The sequence below is a fragment of the Nylanderia fulva genome, unplaced genomic scaffold, assembly GCF_048542155.1.
Source record: "Nylanderia fulva isolate GAGA-0341 unplaced genomic scaffold, ASM4854215v1 Scaffold34, whole genome shotgun sequence".
NCBI lineage: Eukaryota > Metazoa > Arthropoda > Insecta > Hymenoptera > Formicidae > Nylanderia > Nylanderia fulva.
The window spans coordinates 1,696,772-1,716,653 of record NW_028190411.1 but is presented as its reverse complement, the minus strand read 5'-3'; the positions used below and the strand labels follow the sequence as shown (position 1 = coordinate 1,716,653).

The window sequence follows — 19,882 nt, the reverse complement described above, 5'->3', positions numbered from 1 at the left end:
ATCGCGTAATAATAGAGTGCGTCTAATAGGTATACATATTTTGTCTTTGTTATTGAAAATTCATTGTAGCGGGAGGAAACGTGGTCCATGAAGTTGGTACCCCAAAATGCGAATTTTTGCAACCACGCAAAAAAATTAAAAATAAAAAAAATGAGCACTTTTAGATGCATAAAATTTATTCTTTCTTTTATTAATTTTAATTTTTTTTTTTTTGGAAGGTGGAAAAAATGATTATCTAAGGATAAATGTGGATGATCGAATGCCACATGAATTTTGTAAAAATTCGCATTTTGGGATTCCAACTTCACAGATCTGAGGAAACGGTGTGGATGAAAGAGAGAAACTTCAAATTTTATCATATTTTTTTTAAATTTTATTATTTAACAATTTTTATTATTTAAAATATTACAATCTCTTTCTCTCTGTCTTTTTTTACCGTGAAATATTCACTCGTACACCGAAAAAATTGTATTCTAAGCGCTAAGAGGATTCTCTGGATTTAAGAAATTTCTCTAAATTTTAGTATTATATATTTTTTTCTGAAAATAAGAATATCATCTTAAATTAAGAGGATCCTTGGCACTTAGAATACAATTTTTTCATCATTTTCTTTCACACTTAATTCGCTCTATATTTTCGAAACGATTAATTGCACGAAAAAAAGTATAATGACCTTTTTTATAGGGAATTTTATGAGCTACAATTTTGATAATACCTATTTTTCTCGAAAAATTGATAGTTTTCGAGATAATGGCAAAAAAAAAAAACTCAAATTTACCTCCTTTTGTAAGCTATTTCGTCAAAAGGAATAAATAACGGATGATAGATGACGGGAAAACGGTTGTTGGATCGGCTGTGTATACGCAATTGGATGCACGTGCCGGATGAACGGCCCTTAAGGCGATAGTCAATTGATTTTGACGATTATAGCGACTTGTTCTCCCCTCAGCAGCATCTGCGGCACGTGTCTCTCCAAGGTCTCCGTCTTTCGCTCCTTTCTTCTCACCGTCGTCTTAGGGGTTCCGCTTTCTGCCTCTTCCACCTTGACTGCATCAGCGCCTGAATCAAAAAAATGCAATGTCGAGTCCTCGAGATACGTACTTCCTTCTTTTAACTCGAGAAATTCAATACGCGCGAGTAAATCTAGGCTAGTTAATTAGTTAAAAGTTAATTTAGGATGTATTAATTTTTTAACTTCAACTAGTTATTTTTTACCCTAAACTTATTAATTTTTTTCCCAAGTTAAATTTTTTCATCTCTGAATACCATTATTGTTTTTTTTATAAGTTATAAACGTATTATTTTTTAATTAAAGTATTATTAATTTTTATGTTCATTTGTCATCAATTGTTAATAATTACCAAGAATATATTTCTATGTAAAAATCAAAATTTATTTGTTATTTGTTAAATAAATTAACAAACAAAATTCTAATTTAATATAAATAATATTTTTAAAAATTAAGTTTTGATTTAACTGAGTAAATTTTTTGTTCATAAAACTTTTAACTTAACTTAGTTTTAAAAAATCATTAACTTACCCAACCCTGAGTAAATGCGAATAATTCTTGTCAGTTTGTTCGAAAAGATAACGATAAACTAATGCATTTTCTGTCAAATTCCGATCGTTTATTGTATGATAAAAATGTTTATTATTTCATTTAATGTCATTAGAAGCTCATATAATTTTCTGTCAGCGTTTTGCAAGAGTGTGTATTTTTAGGTCCCTGATAAAGTCCTAATAATAGAAATTGGTTTTCTGATATTAAAAAAAAACATTTTTAATCTCAATAACAGGTCTCACTTTAATATACTTTTTATTTAAACATAATTCGAAACTCAGCTCTCGAATAAACGAGTTCGCAAATTGCTCGAGAGCAATTTTTAATGAAATCCTAGATTTTTAATATACTTTATCAATAAGAGACACGGTAGTTAGGGTATCATATTACATCGATATATTAAATATACACTGTAAAAAAAGTTTGTAAAATTACATTAAAAATATGTAAAATTACATAATAAATAATGAAAAGGTAAACAAGGTTTCTATTATTTATTGTATAATTTTACACTTATTATTTATGTAATTTTACATATTTTTGTGTAATATATTACATATTTTTTTACAAGTGTATATATATTTTTGTAGTACATAAAGTTAAGAAAATTAAGAAAAACAAAATAAAATAAAAACTAGATATTAACCGGAAATGTCGCGGAGCTGTCGCGTGGAAAAAAAGTCCAAGAAGGGAAATGTCACTGAGGTCACGGAAAAAGTCTGTTTATATGCCAGCACGTGTCCGCAGAAGTGTGCGCCGACCCGGGGCTGCGGGAGGAAACGGAAGGAAGGGTCGGGAAGGAGAGCCTGCCGACAGGACACGTGTACATCGATCCTGTAGGCTGTTGTCCAAGGTCGTCCCTCTTCCACCCTCCCGGCCGGCTTATAATGCGTATCAACGACCTCGCGACCCCTATCGCGATACGTCCCGAAGTACGTCAGTAGGCCAACCAGCCCTAAACTCCGGCGTGCCGAAAGGGAGGAAAGTGTGTGTATAAACGCGCGCCAGGGCGCCGCTTTTCGTACAAACGTCACGACGGGAGAAAAGAGTTCAGGACCCTGTGTGTGTCCACGTGCTGTCACGCGTTGCTAAGCAACGCGTCGCGTCGCGTCGCGTCGCCGCGCAATTTCTTCATTTAACTTGTCCCCGGGGTATATGGTTTGTTTAAATTATTGTAAGCAAAGGAAATTAATGAATTTTTGCCCCTTAAAACGGAGGTATCGCCGAGTCCTCTCTAGATCTAATTAAGCAGAGATTACGAAACTTGTGATGATTTTACTCGCGGAGGAATGTTTCTTTAATTATATGGGTCTAATCAAATATATGCGGTTAAAAGAGAATTTTCTTACATTTTTTTTACGCGTGAAAGATCTCGTTATATATTAATATACACTGACAAAAATTGTTAACCCGACTAAATTATTATTTTGTTGATTTTGAGTATATATTAGTATTTAAGTCAAATATAATCGTTTTGTTAGATTTAATGAAATATTTTTAGATGTTTAATTAACAAGATAATATTTTGTTGAAAGGTTTAGTCAAGTTAACAAAATTTTTTTCAGTGTAGAACACAAAATTACTGCTGGTCTATTAAGAGGATTTAAAGATAGACATTTTATTGGAAGTATAATGCAAGTGTGTTTTTGAAAATAATTTTTAAATAAAAATTTGTTACATTATTATTTTGTTAATTGAACATATATTAGTATTCAAGTCAAATATAATCGTTAGATTTAATGTTATATTTCATTTAAATATTTCTATACGTTTAATTAACAAGATAATATTTAGCTCAATTTTTTTTCAGATATATATGATATATATATTGTTCTCGAAGAAATTAATTCTGTTTATTCTCCCATCTTGTTGGAAAAACAATCGTTATAATCCCATGTATGGCGAATAGAAAGTATTATATCATCACATTTGCGTCCGATAAACAAGATCGATGCGTAATATCGCGTTCGAATTTCTATCGAAGCAATTTTGTCAAATGAATCTTTCCTCCAGACATTCTTTCGTCGATGTAATCATTGCTCGATCGTTCGATCAAATTGAATATGTGGAGTTAGCCCCCCCATTTTTTTAATTTAAAAAAATTATTTTTATTTTATTTTATTTAAAAAAATTATATTTATTTTATTTGGAATTTCTTTGATTTAACTGCACTGAAAAAAAATATTTGTCTAAAATTGAAATAAAATTCTAATAAAGTACAAATACTAAATTTAAAGTTACAAATGATTTTTGCATAAAATACAGCGATAAGTAATTTTTCCAGTTTTGAACAAGTATAATTTCTATGTAAAAGTGCATGGATTTTGTCGACATTTTTTATTTAATAAGTATTGGAACACGTTCCTTGAGTAGAAAGTTGAATAGAATTTTGTCTCGAAAATATAGCTGGAATATTTTTAAGTTACAAAATTTCTCTCCGGGGGTGACACTTATGTTATTGATTTAATAATTCTCTTCATCTATGATATAAAGAGGCGTTTAATGAATTTCCGGGTAATCTTGCAGATATTAAGGTCCAGTTTCACAAAAACCTCCAGTGAAATTTTCCTTAAGTATTATTTACACTGAAAAAAAAAATTATTAAATTAACGAATATTTATTTTAATATTGTCTCATACATCATTGATTCGAAACAAATAAATAATATTATTACAAATTAATTGTCATTTATAAATAAAATTATTATAAATTAATTGTCATTCATAAATAATATTTTATCTGTTTTGAAAAGGATTTTTCTTCTGTCAAATAAATATGTATTTTTTTCACATCACATCAACATGATTAATGAACGATTTATATTTGAAAGGAGATCAAATTTCGCCGTAAATCGCGCAATATTTCGGTGCGGATGAATGAAAAGGAAGGTTGGAGGGCACGTGGAGAAAAAAAAAGGCCGAGGGAAAATTGTGGTGGCCCAGGGAAAACGTCACGGGGGAGTCGCCGTAAGAGCGAGACGGTGCGGAAGAAGTCGGCAAAAGCCGGAGAAAGAGATGTAGGAAGGAGAGAAAAGAAGCACGCACGCGAAAGAAGGCTCCTCTCTCTCTCTCCTCTTTCGCATATCGAACGAACGCGCGCGCGGCGACCACTATATAATGTAGTCAAGGTCGGTCCTTGCTCCTGCCGCGCAAAGCGGCGACCTTAGTGGGATATATTATCTCCCTTCGCGCGCGCGATACGACGACCCTTCCTTTTCTCTCTTCGCTCGGCTGCCGCCCTTTTTGCCGCGCGGTGTAAATAAAGACGAGAGCGGATCACACACGCGCGCGCGCGCGCGAACATTCCCAGAGTTCGTTAAACTCTATCGATTCGCGCGGCGAGAGGAACGGCGAGATCCCACGGATTAAAAGTGAATCAGTTTTGCCGCGATGAATAAGATTGTTATTCTTTTATTTAAAAAAAAAAAAGTGACGACAAATTTTACATAGGATTAAAGGAATTAGAAATGTTGAATGAACTTTCGCGCACATAAGTGCGCACTGAAGAAAAATTGGGTAACTTGACTAAAAATAGTTTATATACAGAAATCATCTCTAATTAAATCATTTTTTGCACGTTACAACTAGATATTATTTTGTTCATTGAACCTATAAAAATATTTAAATTAAATGTAATATCTAACAAAAAAGCGTATATACGTCAAAAACAGCTGTTTTTGACAGTTCATTCGTGTATTAAATAAAAATTATTAAAGTAAATGTGTATTTCAATACTGCTTAATAAATTATTTATTAATTATATTATTTTGTTATTTGAACATATAAAAATATTTTTATTTAAATTAAATATAACATTAAATCTGATAAAAAGTATATTTGACTTAAATACTAATGTATGTTCAATTAACAAAATAGTAATTTAGTTGAAAGAAAGTCAAATTAGCAATTCTTTTTTTTTTTTTTTCAGTGCATAGTACAAAAATAGTTCTCTCAGTATGTAAGACATATAAAACAAAATTTCGCTCTAAACAAGTCATGTGTTCTAAATCTTATATAAAAGTCTTGGATATAAGTATTTTTTAAAATCTAGATATAATTTGTGTACTTTGCATTTCACTCGATGACAAGATATAATTTTTTTAATTGAGCTGTTCTGTGACAAACTAAGTTTAATTGAAATAAAACTGTAGATTTTTTAAATCATTATCCTACGAATAAAAATAGAAGGAACCGTGCGATATCAATAGTAGAAATCGTATGAAGCGAATAAGGCTCGTCGCGACGAATTTGAATGCTGACCTTTCGATCGAATTGCACGCGTTTGAATCGATCAGCGATCGATAATGAATAATCCATTATTTGTCCACTTGGCAGAAAAAAGTCGCCGAATGACTTTCGCGAAACGATTTTCACAAAAAAAATTCGTTATAGTACCTATATATGTGTGTGTATAAAAAAAATTAAGTGATTCCAAAGAACCGAAGGACGAGTAATAGAATCATTCATGGATGGATTGAAAAACTGAAACCGATTTTTCGGCAAAGACGAATTTTTCAACGGGTTTTTAATTGAGGACGAAATATCGAATTTATATAAAAATATTATTCCTGATTCGCTTTCGAATTACGTGCAAATTTTGGAAGATCGTGCTTAAAAGCACGAAGGATGGATCGTTGGTTCGAAATATGCGTATTAAGAAGAATGACTATTTCTCGAGGCCTAACAAATAATACAAACAGAAACCGGTGAGGTTTTAAATTATAATTTAGAGTTGAAGCAACTTTCATCAATTAGTACAATCCTGATCTGATGATAAATTGCGTCTACGTCATTTTATATTGACGGGACCAGGTGGCAGGCGAATGGCGAAACAAACTAATTGTAAGAGATAAGTTTGCGAATTTCAAACTCTCTGTTGTGCGCAAATTGTTGGAATGAAAAAAAAAATATACGATTGACACGTGTATATTTATTCTAATATGTTACTTTTAATTTCACTACAAACATCACACATATATACACATAGATACATTTTATGTTGATTAAAGTTTTACATTATCAGATCGATGCCAAAAATTCGTCATGTGTCAAACACATCAATATTTTTTATATAAGAGAAATTTTTTGATTCCTAAAAAAAAAATAAAAAATTTTATTTTTGGACAAAAAATTTGCACGAATTTAATATATATCAAGTATTTAAAAAATGGAGGAATTGTTGAAATATTTATTATACAACAAAAATTCGTGTGCAAATATCTAATATTAATTTTTCAAGAAATTCGAATGCGATATCATACTGCATGATAAATTAGAAAGGCGTGACGTTGAAGATTCTTCAGGTGGAATTTTTCAGCATTGCCTGTCGTCGTATGAATTTTTTCGTAGGGTCGTCCCGTTTGCGCTCCGAATCGCGCCGCGGCATCGGAAATGTCAGAAAGTTACGGGGCTCACTTTTTATCGTATCCAACTCGATTAACATCTCGATCTCTCGCGTACGCCTCGTCACATTATATCGCTGCAAAAACTTGCAAGCGTGCGAGGATAATCGATCGGCCGACTCTTTTCCGAGTCTGACACTTGCGATTTTTTTCTACACACAGATCGCGCACGCAACAGCATTCGCATCTGCGCGTTTTTATACATCGAGAGCGATTATTATATGTTGCGGGAATCTATAATTGTCGATAAGTAAAGTCGCTTATATGAATTTTAACGGCGTGGAATTTATATATACTCGTGCAAATCTTGTTCTAATGATGCAGCGACATGTTGCATTCGTGTTATTTCGAAAAAAAACCTCGCGATATATCTTTATGCTACATTTTTCTTCTTCCGAAAATTGTAAACAGATTTAACATCGAATAAAAAACATATATACGAGGTCTGTGTTTTCCCATCCTTGAAACAATGGATTAAAAAATATAATTTTTTTTACATTAATTATCAATTAAACGTGTAAAAATGCGTGTTAGATAATAATTATGAAGATTATAATCTCTCTAATCTCTCAGGGCTTGCGATCAAGTATTTGTATTTGGTTTTTTATCATTTGTTTTCTTGGATTATTCACGATAAAATCGTGAAACATATTTCATTAACATAAAATTATTAACGCATTATTAATTTCCATAATAGCTACATTAAACTGTTATAATTGTAAGATAATAAGCAGTTTGGTACGAAACAATATAACAGAAACTAGAGATGATGTCGTATTATGCTAGGCTTTTGTATAAAAACATATTTAATAATTAATCTTCATAGCCGTACATACAATATTCTGTAGTTGAAATAAAATTTATTCGAAATTATAGTATGAAAGTTATTATATTAAGTATTTTTATTTATTTTGTATATTTTAGAACTTAAGCAAAATCTTAACTTTTGTTAATTGAACATATAAAAATATTTAAATTAAATGTAATATTTAAAAAAAAAATTTTTTTAGCGTATATATGTCAAAAACAGCTGTTTTTGACAGTTCATTCGTGTATCAAATAAAAATTATTAAAGTAAATATGTATTTCAATACTGCCTAATAAATCATTTATTTTGAAACAAATAATTGATAATTAAATCTAATAAAACGTATATTTGACTTAAATACTAATATATATGTTTAATTAACAAAATAGTAATTTAGTTGAAAGGTTTAGTCAAGTTAACAAATTTTTTTGTACTCGCGCGTAATTCAATTGAATGCCTTTATAATGCGATTACGATCATTGATGGATTATTCAAGACTTTTTAATAATAAAAAATATTCGTACCGAGAGCGGGTGCTTTCCTCTTGACTTTGCGGGACCAGACCTCGAAGCAGTCCTCCAGCGCGAGGTTCCAGTGCTTGTCGAAGGCAGCCACGTATGCCTCCACGTGTCCCCTTATGCCGCGCGCGTTCCTGGTGTAGACCTTCGGCACAAAGAATAGCCGATTATTCCTTTTATAGATCGGCGACGAGTCCCCGAGTATTACGCGCGACTTGTTTCTTCCAGGTAAAGTCGCGCACTGACGGAAAACGAGCTGGCGCGATTGACATTCTCTCTCTTTTTCTCTCTCTTCACTTTTACGCAAAGAACATTTTTTCCTAAAATTTACCCCGAAAAATTTCACTGATTAATATTTTTATCACAATAAAAAATATTAATCTCTACCACAATAATATATAAAATGTGTTCGATTAATTTTATTATTACATATTAATATTTTTTTTTAGGGTAAATTTTAAGAGAAAATTATCTCCGTGTACTAAAACGAGAAAATATAGCGGAATCATTGTTTCTAGATCATATATATAGATATAGAAAATAAAAAATAAAGCGAACACGTGTCAATACTTAACATACTGATACGTAAAAAATGTCCTAAATATTTTTATGAACTGAATTTTTTGGATAATTAATGTACGTGCTCAAGACTGTACAAGAATTATTTTACAACAAATTAAATGTTCGAAATACGGCCAGCTTATCATATATTCGAAAATTCGTTAGCATATCATTGCACATTTTTCCAAAATTGAACAATGAAATTTTATAGTTTTCGACGAGTTCTATAGTTCTGTAGCATAGTTTCGACCGTAGGCTGCCACTAAATATATATTTAACCCAAAAAAACTCGAATTTTCGAATATATGATAAATGTTGACGTTTTTTCATATTTTGAAGCCTATGCTTAAACATATTCAACATATTAATTAATTATTAATAAAGCATTTTAATAATTATTTAATTATCTAATTTTAAAGTTATTTATCTATATAAAGAGTATATTATTTCACCTTATTTTAGTATTATTATTTAATTTGTATTAATAATATATTATTTAAAAATTCATATTTTTTAACAGTTATTAGCTGATTTCTGTCAAAAGATTAATGAAATTCAATTTTTATTAATTTTTTTAATATCAATCTTTTTAATATAAAAGTGAAGAATGGCGCGCGCTTATGTTGTTCTAGTGAAAGTAAAAAAAAAACATTTGTTTGAATTTCCTAGTACAATGATAAATTGTTTCTAACTCATGAAATTCAATATATATCATCTAGAGGTCAGTGATATATGATTGTATGAATCATGAATGTCACGTGAATGAATCTCCGCAACACAATCGTAACGTTGTTTTTCTTTTTTTTTCAATGCAACTTTTTGCGGAAATCTGTATGTGCGATGCAGTATTTATGCAAGCTGTCGTAGGTCGCGAGTCGGCCGATTTTTTTTCATGTCACACTTCCATATCAAATATGTCACGTATTTTATTAAACTTCCGTATGACTAACTAATGATATGCGTATTGCAGATATAATTAATTACTTTTTCCCATAATTTATAATTATTTATATTAATAATATTATTAGTAAATTTATATAAAATCGTACACTGAAAAAAATTATTAAATTAATAAATATTTATTTCAATACTGTTTAATCAATCATTTATTTGAAACAAATATTTATCTCTTTTGAACAGGATTTTCTTGTATCAAATAAATATTTTTCATATTAAATCAATATTATTAGTTTCAAATAAATGATTGATTAGGCAGTATTGAAATTAATATTTATTCAAATTCAATAAAAATTTTTTTCAGCGTACATACGCGCGCGCGTCAAAAACAGCTGTTTTTGACAGTTCATTCGTGTATCAAATAAAAATTATTAAAGTAAATACGTATATTTCAATACTGTCTAATAAATCATTTATTTTGAAACAAATAAATATTTTTCACATGAAATCAATATTAGGTACTAATAGTTTCAAATAAATGATTTATTCGGCAGTATTGAAATCAAGTTTAATTCAGTATCCTAACTTTTAATTGTCAACATTTTGTCGATCTAACTTGGAATTCGGATTGTCATGCTCGAAAATCGAGAAATCGAGAATCATAATTTGACAGCTAGTATTTAATGCAATATTATGGATGGCAGATGCAGTAATAAGGCATCGCGGCGTATGATTGTCGAGGACTTGTCGTGTTACGTATCGCTTGTCGGATAGATACGACCGCGAGAGACAGCAAGATAGCGGACTGATACGCGGAAGTGCAAGTCCGACTTGAGACAAGGCCCCCTTCAATGCCTTTCGTAGATGTATATGTATATATATGTACGGCGGGCTTTGTCGCAATGAAAACCAATTGCGAGTCTCACGGACTTATGTGTCATCGCGAGCCATTGAATGAATGCCGTCGACATCTGCGAATTAGCCGGGATCCCAGAACTCGCATCCTCAAGACCGCCAACGAGGAGTTCCGATCCTTGTTAAGAATTTGCGCGTTACAGATCTTTCCACGTGACGTTTTTTTTTATGCGATCAATAAATGAAGTAACGAAGCTATTTCGCTGATTCACTCTTGTATATGATTTAAAATTTTTTTCTATTAAATTTTTTCGTTAAATTTTTAATAAAAAAATATTTATACATGGAAATATCTTGTAATAATCGTCAATCGTGGATCTAATAAATCGTACAAAGTGCAGATCGGAAAACTTGTCATTGCTTCGGAACTGCAACAATTTTGCGCGCTCGATGTGTCAGGATTTTCTTGACCGTGGATCCAAGGATTTCGTCGCGATCGAAAGATTACGGCAATGAGAGATATCGAAGGCGATTCAGATATATCGATATATGCGAGACGTGGATTTCGGAATTAGACCGGAAAGCTTCGAAAGTGATGGAAAATAAAAGTCGAATTAATTTTTCATGGATTCGATTAAATTTTAAATTCTCTCGCGATTCTGTCAAAAATCCTACAATATCCTAATTATCGATGACTGACTGAGATAACGATTTACTTCCCGAAATAAAGATAATCGTTATGTCATGTATAGAAGCACAAATAAGCCGTTAGATGTAAATTTATTTTTTCTTGCCAACGAACATAATATTCTATGTGAGAATAATAAATCTCGAGGACATTAATCATTCAATTGTTTAATCAACATAATCGAACGTCGCGTTATTTTATTCCAACGCGCACACTTCCACTCCGTCCGTGACGAGACGAGTTCGAATGACTTAATGATTAGAAAAAAAAGAATAACAATTGCGCGCTTTTACTCGGCGGCAATTTGAACAGTCGAAGGCCGAGCGATCGATCTAAGGCTAAAGATAAAAATCTTCTTTCCGGATGCGCTCGAAGGTCGCGCGAAAGATTAGGATCTATCGGCGAGGACGGCGATATTTGAAAAAAAAAATTCTTCGACGATGTCGCCGACGTCACGTCGAAAGTTGCGATAATTGCTATTAATTTAGGTTCGGTTTCGTTCGCGGAAGAAGGCTAATCGGAAACTCCATTCTCCTCGTTGAAGATATCCGATGCGAAGCGGCGCTTCCGCAGGAAGAGAGTCCAATTAAATCAATTTGACTTTTATTTTCCATTACGCCGTCTCGTTGTCCTATTATTAGTCGGCCTTAAGACCGAGGCGGCAATCATTAAGCGTGCAGCGCCGCGGGAAATCATCGCGGGCGCGATTAGATAAGTATGATGATGATTTATCAGCGTGCGCATCACACGCGGCCGCGATTTTACAACTTTCCACAGCTATGCGCCTTCGCTTCCGGATTGATCGTGCAATCTCGCGAAGACATTGATTCTGAATCTATATCATCGAATACAAGATCAGAAGATTATCTACACTGAACAAACATCTTTTAACTTCACCGAACCTTTCAACTAAATTGCTATCTTGTTCATTAAAAATATATCAGTATTAGTAAGTCAAATATACGTTTTATTAGATTTAATTATGCATTATTTGTTTCAAAATAAATGATTTATTAGGCAGTATTGAAATACATATTTACTTTAATAATTTTTATTTGATACTCGAATGAACTGTCAAAAACAGCTGTTTTTGACGTATATACGCTGAAAAAAAAATTTATTTAATTCGAATAAATATTTATTTTAATACTGCCAAATGAATCATTTATTTGAAACTAATAATATTTATTTGATATGAAAAATATTTATTTTATATAAGAAAATCCTTTTTAAAACAAATAAATATTGATTTGTTTTAAATAAATGATTCATTCGGCAGTATTGAACTAAATATGTATTAATTGATTTTTTAAGTAATTTTTTTTTCAGCGTGTAAAAATTATTTTGTCTAAATATCGATCTTGAACATTCACAATTTTACAAAAAATATTATTGTAATCATAAAATATTAATGAAGAGAAATCGTATTAAGCTGCAAAAAAAAACACACTTGCAGCTTCGAAATCATCTCGATGGAAACGAAATGCGTACAGTGGAAAATAAAAGCACCGATTAATTTTTTTCCAGAGTGTTTCTAAAGAAGTTAAAACTTTTTTCGAAATTATACGAATCAATAAATTTGGAAAAAAATATACTCGAGCTTCGAATTGCATTCTCTTAAGAAGGTCAACCGTACACGTGCTTTAAGAAATTTTAGGGCAGCAGTGCGACCCTTTTCGCGGCCGCGACGTCGTCTCGCGTGGAAATCGTTTGTCGCACGACGGCGATATGTCAGGGACATAAGTAGAGGCGGCGAGGACGCCCGTTCGGTCGCCATGGTTACGAGTGTTGACCCGAGGGCTGTTTCCCTCCTCAGTCGGAGTCGCGGTTCTCCGGCGAAGGGAGGATCTCGTCGCCCTTTCGACACCCACGCGAAGGGTTCGCGTACGTGTCACTCGGCTGCGAAAGTGTGTCAGCCGTGTACTTATATGCGTGCACGCACAATGCCAGGAATCGAGGGGGATGGATAAGAAGCGATGGCAACGACCGTTTTTAGGTTCGCTCTTTCGTTTCTGATATACCTAATGATGCAAATTAGGGAAGGAGCGTTTTTCATTTAAAGATTGTGACAAAAACTATCGATTTCGAAAAATCACTGTTTAAAAAATTCTCTTTTTCTTAAAATAAGAAGAAGATTCTTCATTTAAATAACGGGATTATATTACTGAAAAATATCGCATACATATGATATAAACGTTTTTGTCTTGAAGATATGTTTGAATTTTTTACGAATGATTGTGAATATAAATGATCATTTAAGAAAGATCAATCGATGCGACCTACCCTAATCTTGATTCTCTTTTCCATGCATCCGTAAAGCATTCCTAACGGACCGTGGGTCTTTTGCATTTTTGAGAGTACATTCTTCGGTTCACGTCTTTTAGCGGGCACTGGTTCTGTAAACAGGAAAATTAATTTATTTTAATTGAATTATTAAAACTCGAAGAAAAAAATGTGTATAGAAAACCTATTTAATTTCGCAAAAATTTATATGTATGATTAAGATCAATTTCATATGCATGATTAAGGTCAACGAGTAACCTAGAAAATAAGCAAAGAATTTCTTCACTTTTGAGTTGACTTCGGAATATCGAATTTTAAAGTCAGTATCTTGATCTTAAAATATGCAAATATATATATTTCATGATATCAAATTTAATTATTTAATTATGAATTGCAAATTGCAATTTTCAATACATAAATAAAAACGGAAGAAATCATTTAATATTAAATACCGCTAGTAATATAATATGCCATTCGTAATAATTAAAATAATAACAGTAAATTAATTAATCGAGAGCGCAATTTATCTCATATTTTTACATGTATATTAATAATATACATTAAAAACATATATATGAGTTTCAATAGATGTTTTAATGTGCGGGTGGGAATAATATAAAGCAAAGTACACTATTTCTCGCCTTTGAGTCTCTTTATATATATTATATAATTTTTTTCTTTATATATATATATATTTTTATATTATATATATATATTAATAATAATAAATATAATAACAACTGTACTATACTATAAGCTGTATCATATTTGAAAAACGCCGAAGTTCCGAGCCGGCCAGATTACGCCGATGAACTTTTATGAACCTCTATATAACACCGCGCTAATAAGAATTTATGCGGCTATCTCGTGTCTCGCGGACTCGCTCGACAAATCATCGTTCATCGCTCGAGAAACGGAGAGCCGATAGCATCGCGTTCGCGTCGTTTGTTCTTTCGGTTCTTGTTCCCTTTTTCTTGCCATGACGATGAGACTTTACGCGGCCACGAGAGAGCTTCATTAACCCCCGCTGTTGCATCCGCGTATTTATGTACTTATATGCGGTGATTCGAAACTTTTCTTTCTCGTTGACGTAAATTGACAAGTGCAATTAGAATTTTACTCTGTATCGAAAGCAATAATAGTTTCAACTAACAAGTTTCTTGTTTCAATTTTTTTAATTGTTTTATATATATTGCTATATATGTTTCTCACATGTTAATAATTATTTGATATATTTTTCTGCTTTTGCAAAATTAAAATATATTAGTAGTAAATTTCTTCTTCACCGTTCAATTTTCCAAATATAAAAATTCAAAAACAAATTCATTACGATTTAATCTGAAGAACTGTTCTTATTCATTTAATATCTCTGATAATTATATATATGAGAAAATTTTATATATATATATATTTTTTTTTATAATATATTAATGAGAAGGATCATTCTCAGAGATAATAAACAAAAAACACTAATTCTTTTGCCAGAACTATTTTTAAAATTAATAGAGAACTCTGGAACTCTTCGGGGTGCACTCGAAACTTAAAAAAAAAATTAGTTTTATGAAAAATGAGGTGCCAACTTCACAGAGGCATCTGGGGGATCCGGGGTTCGATGAAGCCGAGCCTGAGACGTCGTCAGACGCGCGCAAAGTTACGTAAAAGCCTCGGCGAGTGCACTTATTTTCTCTGTGTGTGCGCGAGTGCGCGCTCGCGCGCGCGAGACGCTCGAGATCAGGCACGCGAGAGAGGCACGCAGGAGCGGGATGCATAGAGCGAGATCGACGGTGCCAATTGGCTTTCTCCGATAAACTTTCATACCACCTTAAAGGCCGCCTCGCTCCGCTTCTTTTCCACCTTTCTTTGTTTCTTTCCGCGTGCACTTTCACTATTGCCGCGATCCAATTGCACCGCCGCGGTCGCGCGGAGAGAACGCTGAGAAGCGTCTCGCCTCTCGGTGTTTCACGCTCGTAATTAAGTCGCGAACGACGATTATTTCCCGATCAACATTTGACAAAAAATAATACAGGTTCTTCCGAGATCTGCAGATATGAATATTCCACGATTATTCTTTGCAAAGAAAACTTGCATATTTGCATATTAAATTTACATATTTAATATAAAAAATGAAAATAAAACAAAATAAAAAGAATTTAATTATAAGAAAGAGCAAAAAAATAATTATGCCTTTTTCTGGAAAAAATCCAGTGAACGCCCATGTTAAACTATATTAGACGAAAAAAAAAATGCAATTTACCGCTATAAACGGGGAGGAGTTACGTTTTTTTTTCATTTGTAATAGAAATAAATCAGACTTTATCTCGGAGAGAAAAAGAATCGGAAAAAAGAGACGGAGGAATATAAGCGCGCAATCGTGTCTACCTTCGACCTTCCGGCCGTTTTTCCTCCTTTCTTACGCGAGAGCTCTTCTTCGCGCTCCGATCTTCGTTCGCGCAGAAGATAGCGTCCGGAGAGCGTTCACGTTTGCGTGAACCGCGTGCAGGGAACCGTTAGGATCGCAACCGCGCGCGGTTGCGAGGGGAGGAACGCGAAACGGTGACTTTATCGTCCCTTCCCTGGGCAGGGTGAGCCACGTAGGTGTCCGTCGTGTAGGTTCCGTACCTCTTGCTTCGTTCGTTAACCCCTTAAGACGGACGCGATACTCCGGCTAGCTTAAATGCATATATTATATACATAATATGTAATATATATATATATATATATATATATATATATATATATTTATACACATATATTAGGAATATTATATATATATATATATTTTATAAATTTTATATATAAGCTCTTATATATATGCATATAATTTTTTTTACATTGAATGTTTGATCGCGATTAGAAGAGAAAATAAGTTTGAGAAATTCTGAATCTGAGAAACACGTTTAAGGTAAATCTCGTTTGAATTTTATTTTAAAAAACAAGATTTATTTATTTTTTTTTTTTTTTTAGACATGTGTTACACATAATAAATGATATACACATAATAAATTATATATTCGCTGATTTATCCCATTTTATTTTTAAATTGACCAAATTAACTTATTTGATTATACATTCTTGACTTTACCAATAATTCATTTGTTCAATATTGTGGAAATAATTTCTGAAATGGAGAAATCTGATTTTAAAGCTGGATCGTGTAACGATTTCATAATTATAAAATATTGTCAAAAATAAAAAATCTTTATATTATTCAAAATGAGCATACATTTATTATAAAACTTAATGTATCGAAAATTGAACCGCATAATATTTATATCTCGCGAAAAAGTGTCGCGAGGTCGTTGTTCAGATTCGCAAACTCGCGATTACAAAGATACTCTCGTCCTCGTAATATCGATTTTGAAAGAAGTGGACCTTCGCGCGATTCGTCCAAACGAGAACGAAGGTCTGCCACTTTCAAAATCGTTTATTATTGATTTTGCGCAAAGTTTTCACAATAAACGCAACCTTCGCGAAATGTCACCGCGTCACTCGTAACATCAGCAATTAATATTGGATATTAATGATTTGCGAAATGTATAAGGACGGTATCCTTCCTGTTTGCATCCGATTTACATTGTTATCTGTTACTTTGAAAGGAGACACATCGTTATTGGTATTCAAATTACGCAAACACGTCCATGATACATGTTTTTTGGCGAGCCTTGCACGAATCGTATAGTTTGCGATCGCAGTTTGCAATGCACCTTCAAGTCGAGCGAAATCCAATTTAAACCGGATTATTTTAAAATCGTCGGAAAAGATTTTCAAACACTAGGAAAATTGGAAACTATCAACAGCTGTCAATAATTACCACAATTTCCCATCATATACAAACGAGGTAAATAATTTATTCGATTTGTCATTTTTATTGACGTTTCAATATTAAATGTTATATTTAGACAAAATGTCGATAAAATGTCGAAAATATATAAGATGACAATATTAAAGTGCTTCAAGATAATATTTTATTTTCGTAGAAAATCTTTCGAGTTTTGTTTGAAATTATTTGACGCGAGTGCAAGACAGGAATATAATGTGGCCTCAAAATTTCTATATTATTAATTAATATTATTTTACTATTGATTAAATTAGTTTTACGAAGAAAGTGATATTATAATTTAGATTAATTAAAAAGCATCGTTGATTAAATTAAGATTTTTTTTCGCGGAGTGCAAAGAATACCAGTTTAAAAAAAGTTTGGTGAAAAACGCTGCGTCTGCAGTTTATTAAATTTTTTCGCGACTAAACCGAACGAGGAATGAAGAGAAAAGAGGTGATTTCGCGAAATCAAGTTTTAGAGATGCAATTGGATAGTCTTGGCTTTATTTCGAGAGAAGTTTAATAAAGATGAAATTATACAAATATATATATATATATATATACCTCAAGGTATATTTTAGTGTAGAAATTTGGCTAATTGCACAAGAGAATTCAATTAAGCTTTGGCACAAGAAATACATACACATTATTTCAATTAACATACGTAGACTTTTCTCTTTTATCGAATATACGTTATAGGACAGATTCTCTCTCTCTCTCGGTCATCTCTCGATCACAAAAAAAAAAAAACCGCGAACATCTGTCTCGCGTGTTGTTCACCTGCGAAAAATGTTAGCGCGATGCGTGCGAAGGAGCAATTCGGCTACCAAAGTCGCTTCGGGTCCGGAGAGTAACCTGGGTCGCAGGTGGATACCTGGACGGATATCTCCCACTCCGAAATATCGCGGGAAGATTGGCGGACGCGGGAGAGCGGGCTTGTACCCGCGGATGATCCCCAGGTTGAGTCGCGCTGGGTTCAATGTCCTGTCGGGCAGCGCACCCGAGAAGAGCCGTGGTAGGCAGGCAGGCGAGCAGCCACCAGACCTCTCGCGTATATATACACGTATATACGTACACGTTTCCGCGAGATCGCACACGCTCGCGCGCGCTCCGCCGTTGCGTATATATACGCTCGTTCGCGAATGTACGGGGTGTCCATTATACACGCATCTCGCGAGAAGGCCCGTTTCGCCGCGATAAAGGAAAAATGCAGTCCTGTGACGTCAGTATCTGGGCTCGATGGCGAAAAAAAAAAATTAAGAATTTATATTGCTCGCCTTTTGAACGAACGCCAGAATTTATTTGCATTTATTTAATATTGAAAATTTTTTTAGTTAATATTAAAGTTATTTCATATTATTTGATATTAATTTTTTAATTAAATTTCTTTATTAAAATTTATTTAATATCATTTAATATTAATTTCTTAATGAAAATTTTTTATTAAAATTTATTTCATATTATTTAATATTAAAAAAAAAAAAACTAAAATAAAATTTAAAAAATTGAGAAAGAACGAGAAATAAAAGAAATTAATTATGAAAAAAAAAATCAAGCTTCTCTTCTCGCGGAATTCGAGTTCGAGGCGCATACATAAATGTCAATCTAATTTGGAATCTAATTAAATTAACCTTCTCTTTTTTTCCAAATTTATCGAGATATATATTTATCAATCGGCAGTCCGGAGTTCCGAGTCACACTGTATATACTCGAACACGGCGAAAAGTGCGCTAGCTCTGGCTCGCCGCGCACTTTGCTTTACGCGAACTAGCCGTAGATACTGTTACTTTTGCGACGAGGCCCTTCGGTTCCCTTCTTGCCTCCTCTCTCCTTTCACTCCGAGCCGCTCACGATGTTCCTTTTCTCGCGAATCTTTCCGGCTAAGGAAGTTACCGACGGTCACGTGATTATTCGGAACTCGTTTTTCGGGGGACGATTACGACAGTTTGACGAGATTGTTTTCTTTTTATTCATCTCCCGAGACGGCAGATTGAGATGTAAGAAAGAAAAAAAAAAAAGGGTGGAGAAAAAAGCAATCTTCCAATTCTTACTCGATATTTTTCGGATATTTTAAACGTAGCTTGTGGTACAAACTTTTGTAGAAAAATATAGAATAATTCGATATATTGAAATTTTGCAAGCTTGTCTGTTTAGTGAAACTTTAAGAAAATCTGTCTGCTGGTAAAAAATAATTGTTTAATTTCTTTGAATCTTTAATTGAGGATTTTCGTTCACCTATATAAATATTTGCATTATCAAATTTTCTATAATATTGAGTTAGTGAATGTTTTATTATCTGCTTATATATATATGTTTTTTTTTAATTAGTGTAGAGAGCGAAATTAATTCTTGACATTTTTCTTTTAATCCTAATAAGTAAAATAAAAAATTAGCGATTTAAACTTGCATATGTTTGCATACATATGCATATATATTAGATACTTTTCAACTTTGCTGAAAATCTCAGGAAAGGTAGATTGGAATTTGCTTT

The 19,882-nt window shown here is 32.7% G+C and overlaps 2 protein-coding genes across 8 annotated transcripts in view; one reads left to right on the top strand and one right to left on the bottom strand.

The window, feature by feature from the left end:
* Positions 1 to 19,882, top strand: part of Eip74EF (Ecdysone-induced protein E74) — a 240,643-nt gene that overhangs the window by 48,035 nt on the left and 172,726 nt on the right. Inside the window, exon 1 of one of the 6 annotated variants that reach the window (XM_029311036.2) lies at positions 17,266 to 17,410. The exons of the other annotated variants lie outside the window; for them this stretch is intronic. The gene's annotated coding sequence lies outside the window, so the exon portion shown is untranslated. Of the gene's footprint in view, positions 1 to 17,265; positions 17,411 to 19,882 lie in introns of those variants that run through there. 6 annotated transcript variants of the gene reach the window in all.
* Lsm11 (U6 snRNA-associated Sm-like protein LSm11) overlaps positions 1 to 19,882 on the bottom strand; it is a 34,998-nt gene that overhangs the window by 808 nt on the left and 14,308 nt on the right. Inside the window, exons 3-5 of one of the 2 annotated variants that reach the window (XR_003820902.2) lie at positions 13,573 to 13,685; positions 8,295 to 8,433; positions 779 to 1,059 (exon numbers count right to left, since the gene is read on the bottom strand). Coding sequence is in view for 1 of the 2 variants with exons in the window: in XM_029311049.2 (XP_029166882.2) it covers positions 908 to 1,059; positions 8,295 to 8,433; positions 13,573 to 13,685 (404 nt within the window). In the remaining variant the exon portion in view is untranslated. Of the gene's footprint in view, positions 1 to 360; positions 1,060 to 8,294; positions 8,434 to 13,572; positions 13,686 to 19,882 lie in introns of those variants that run through there. The other variant, XM_029311049.2, reaches the window with a different exon arrangement.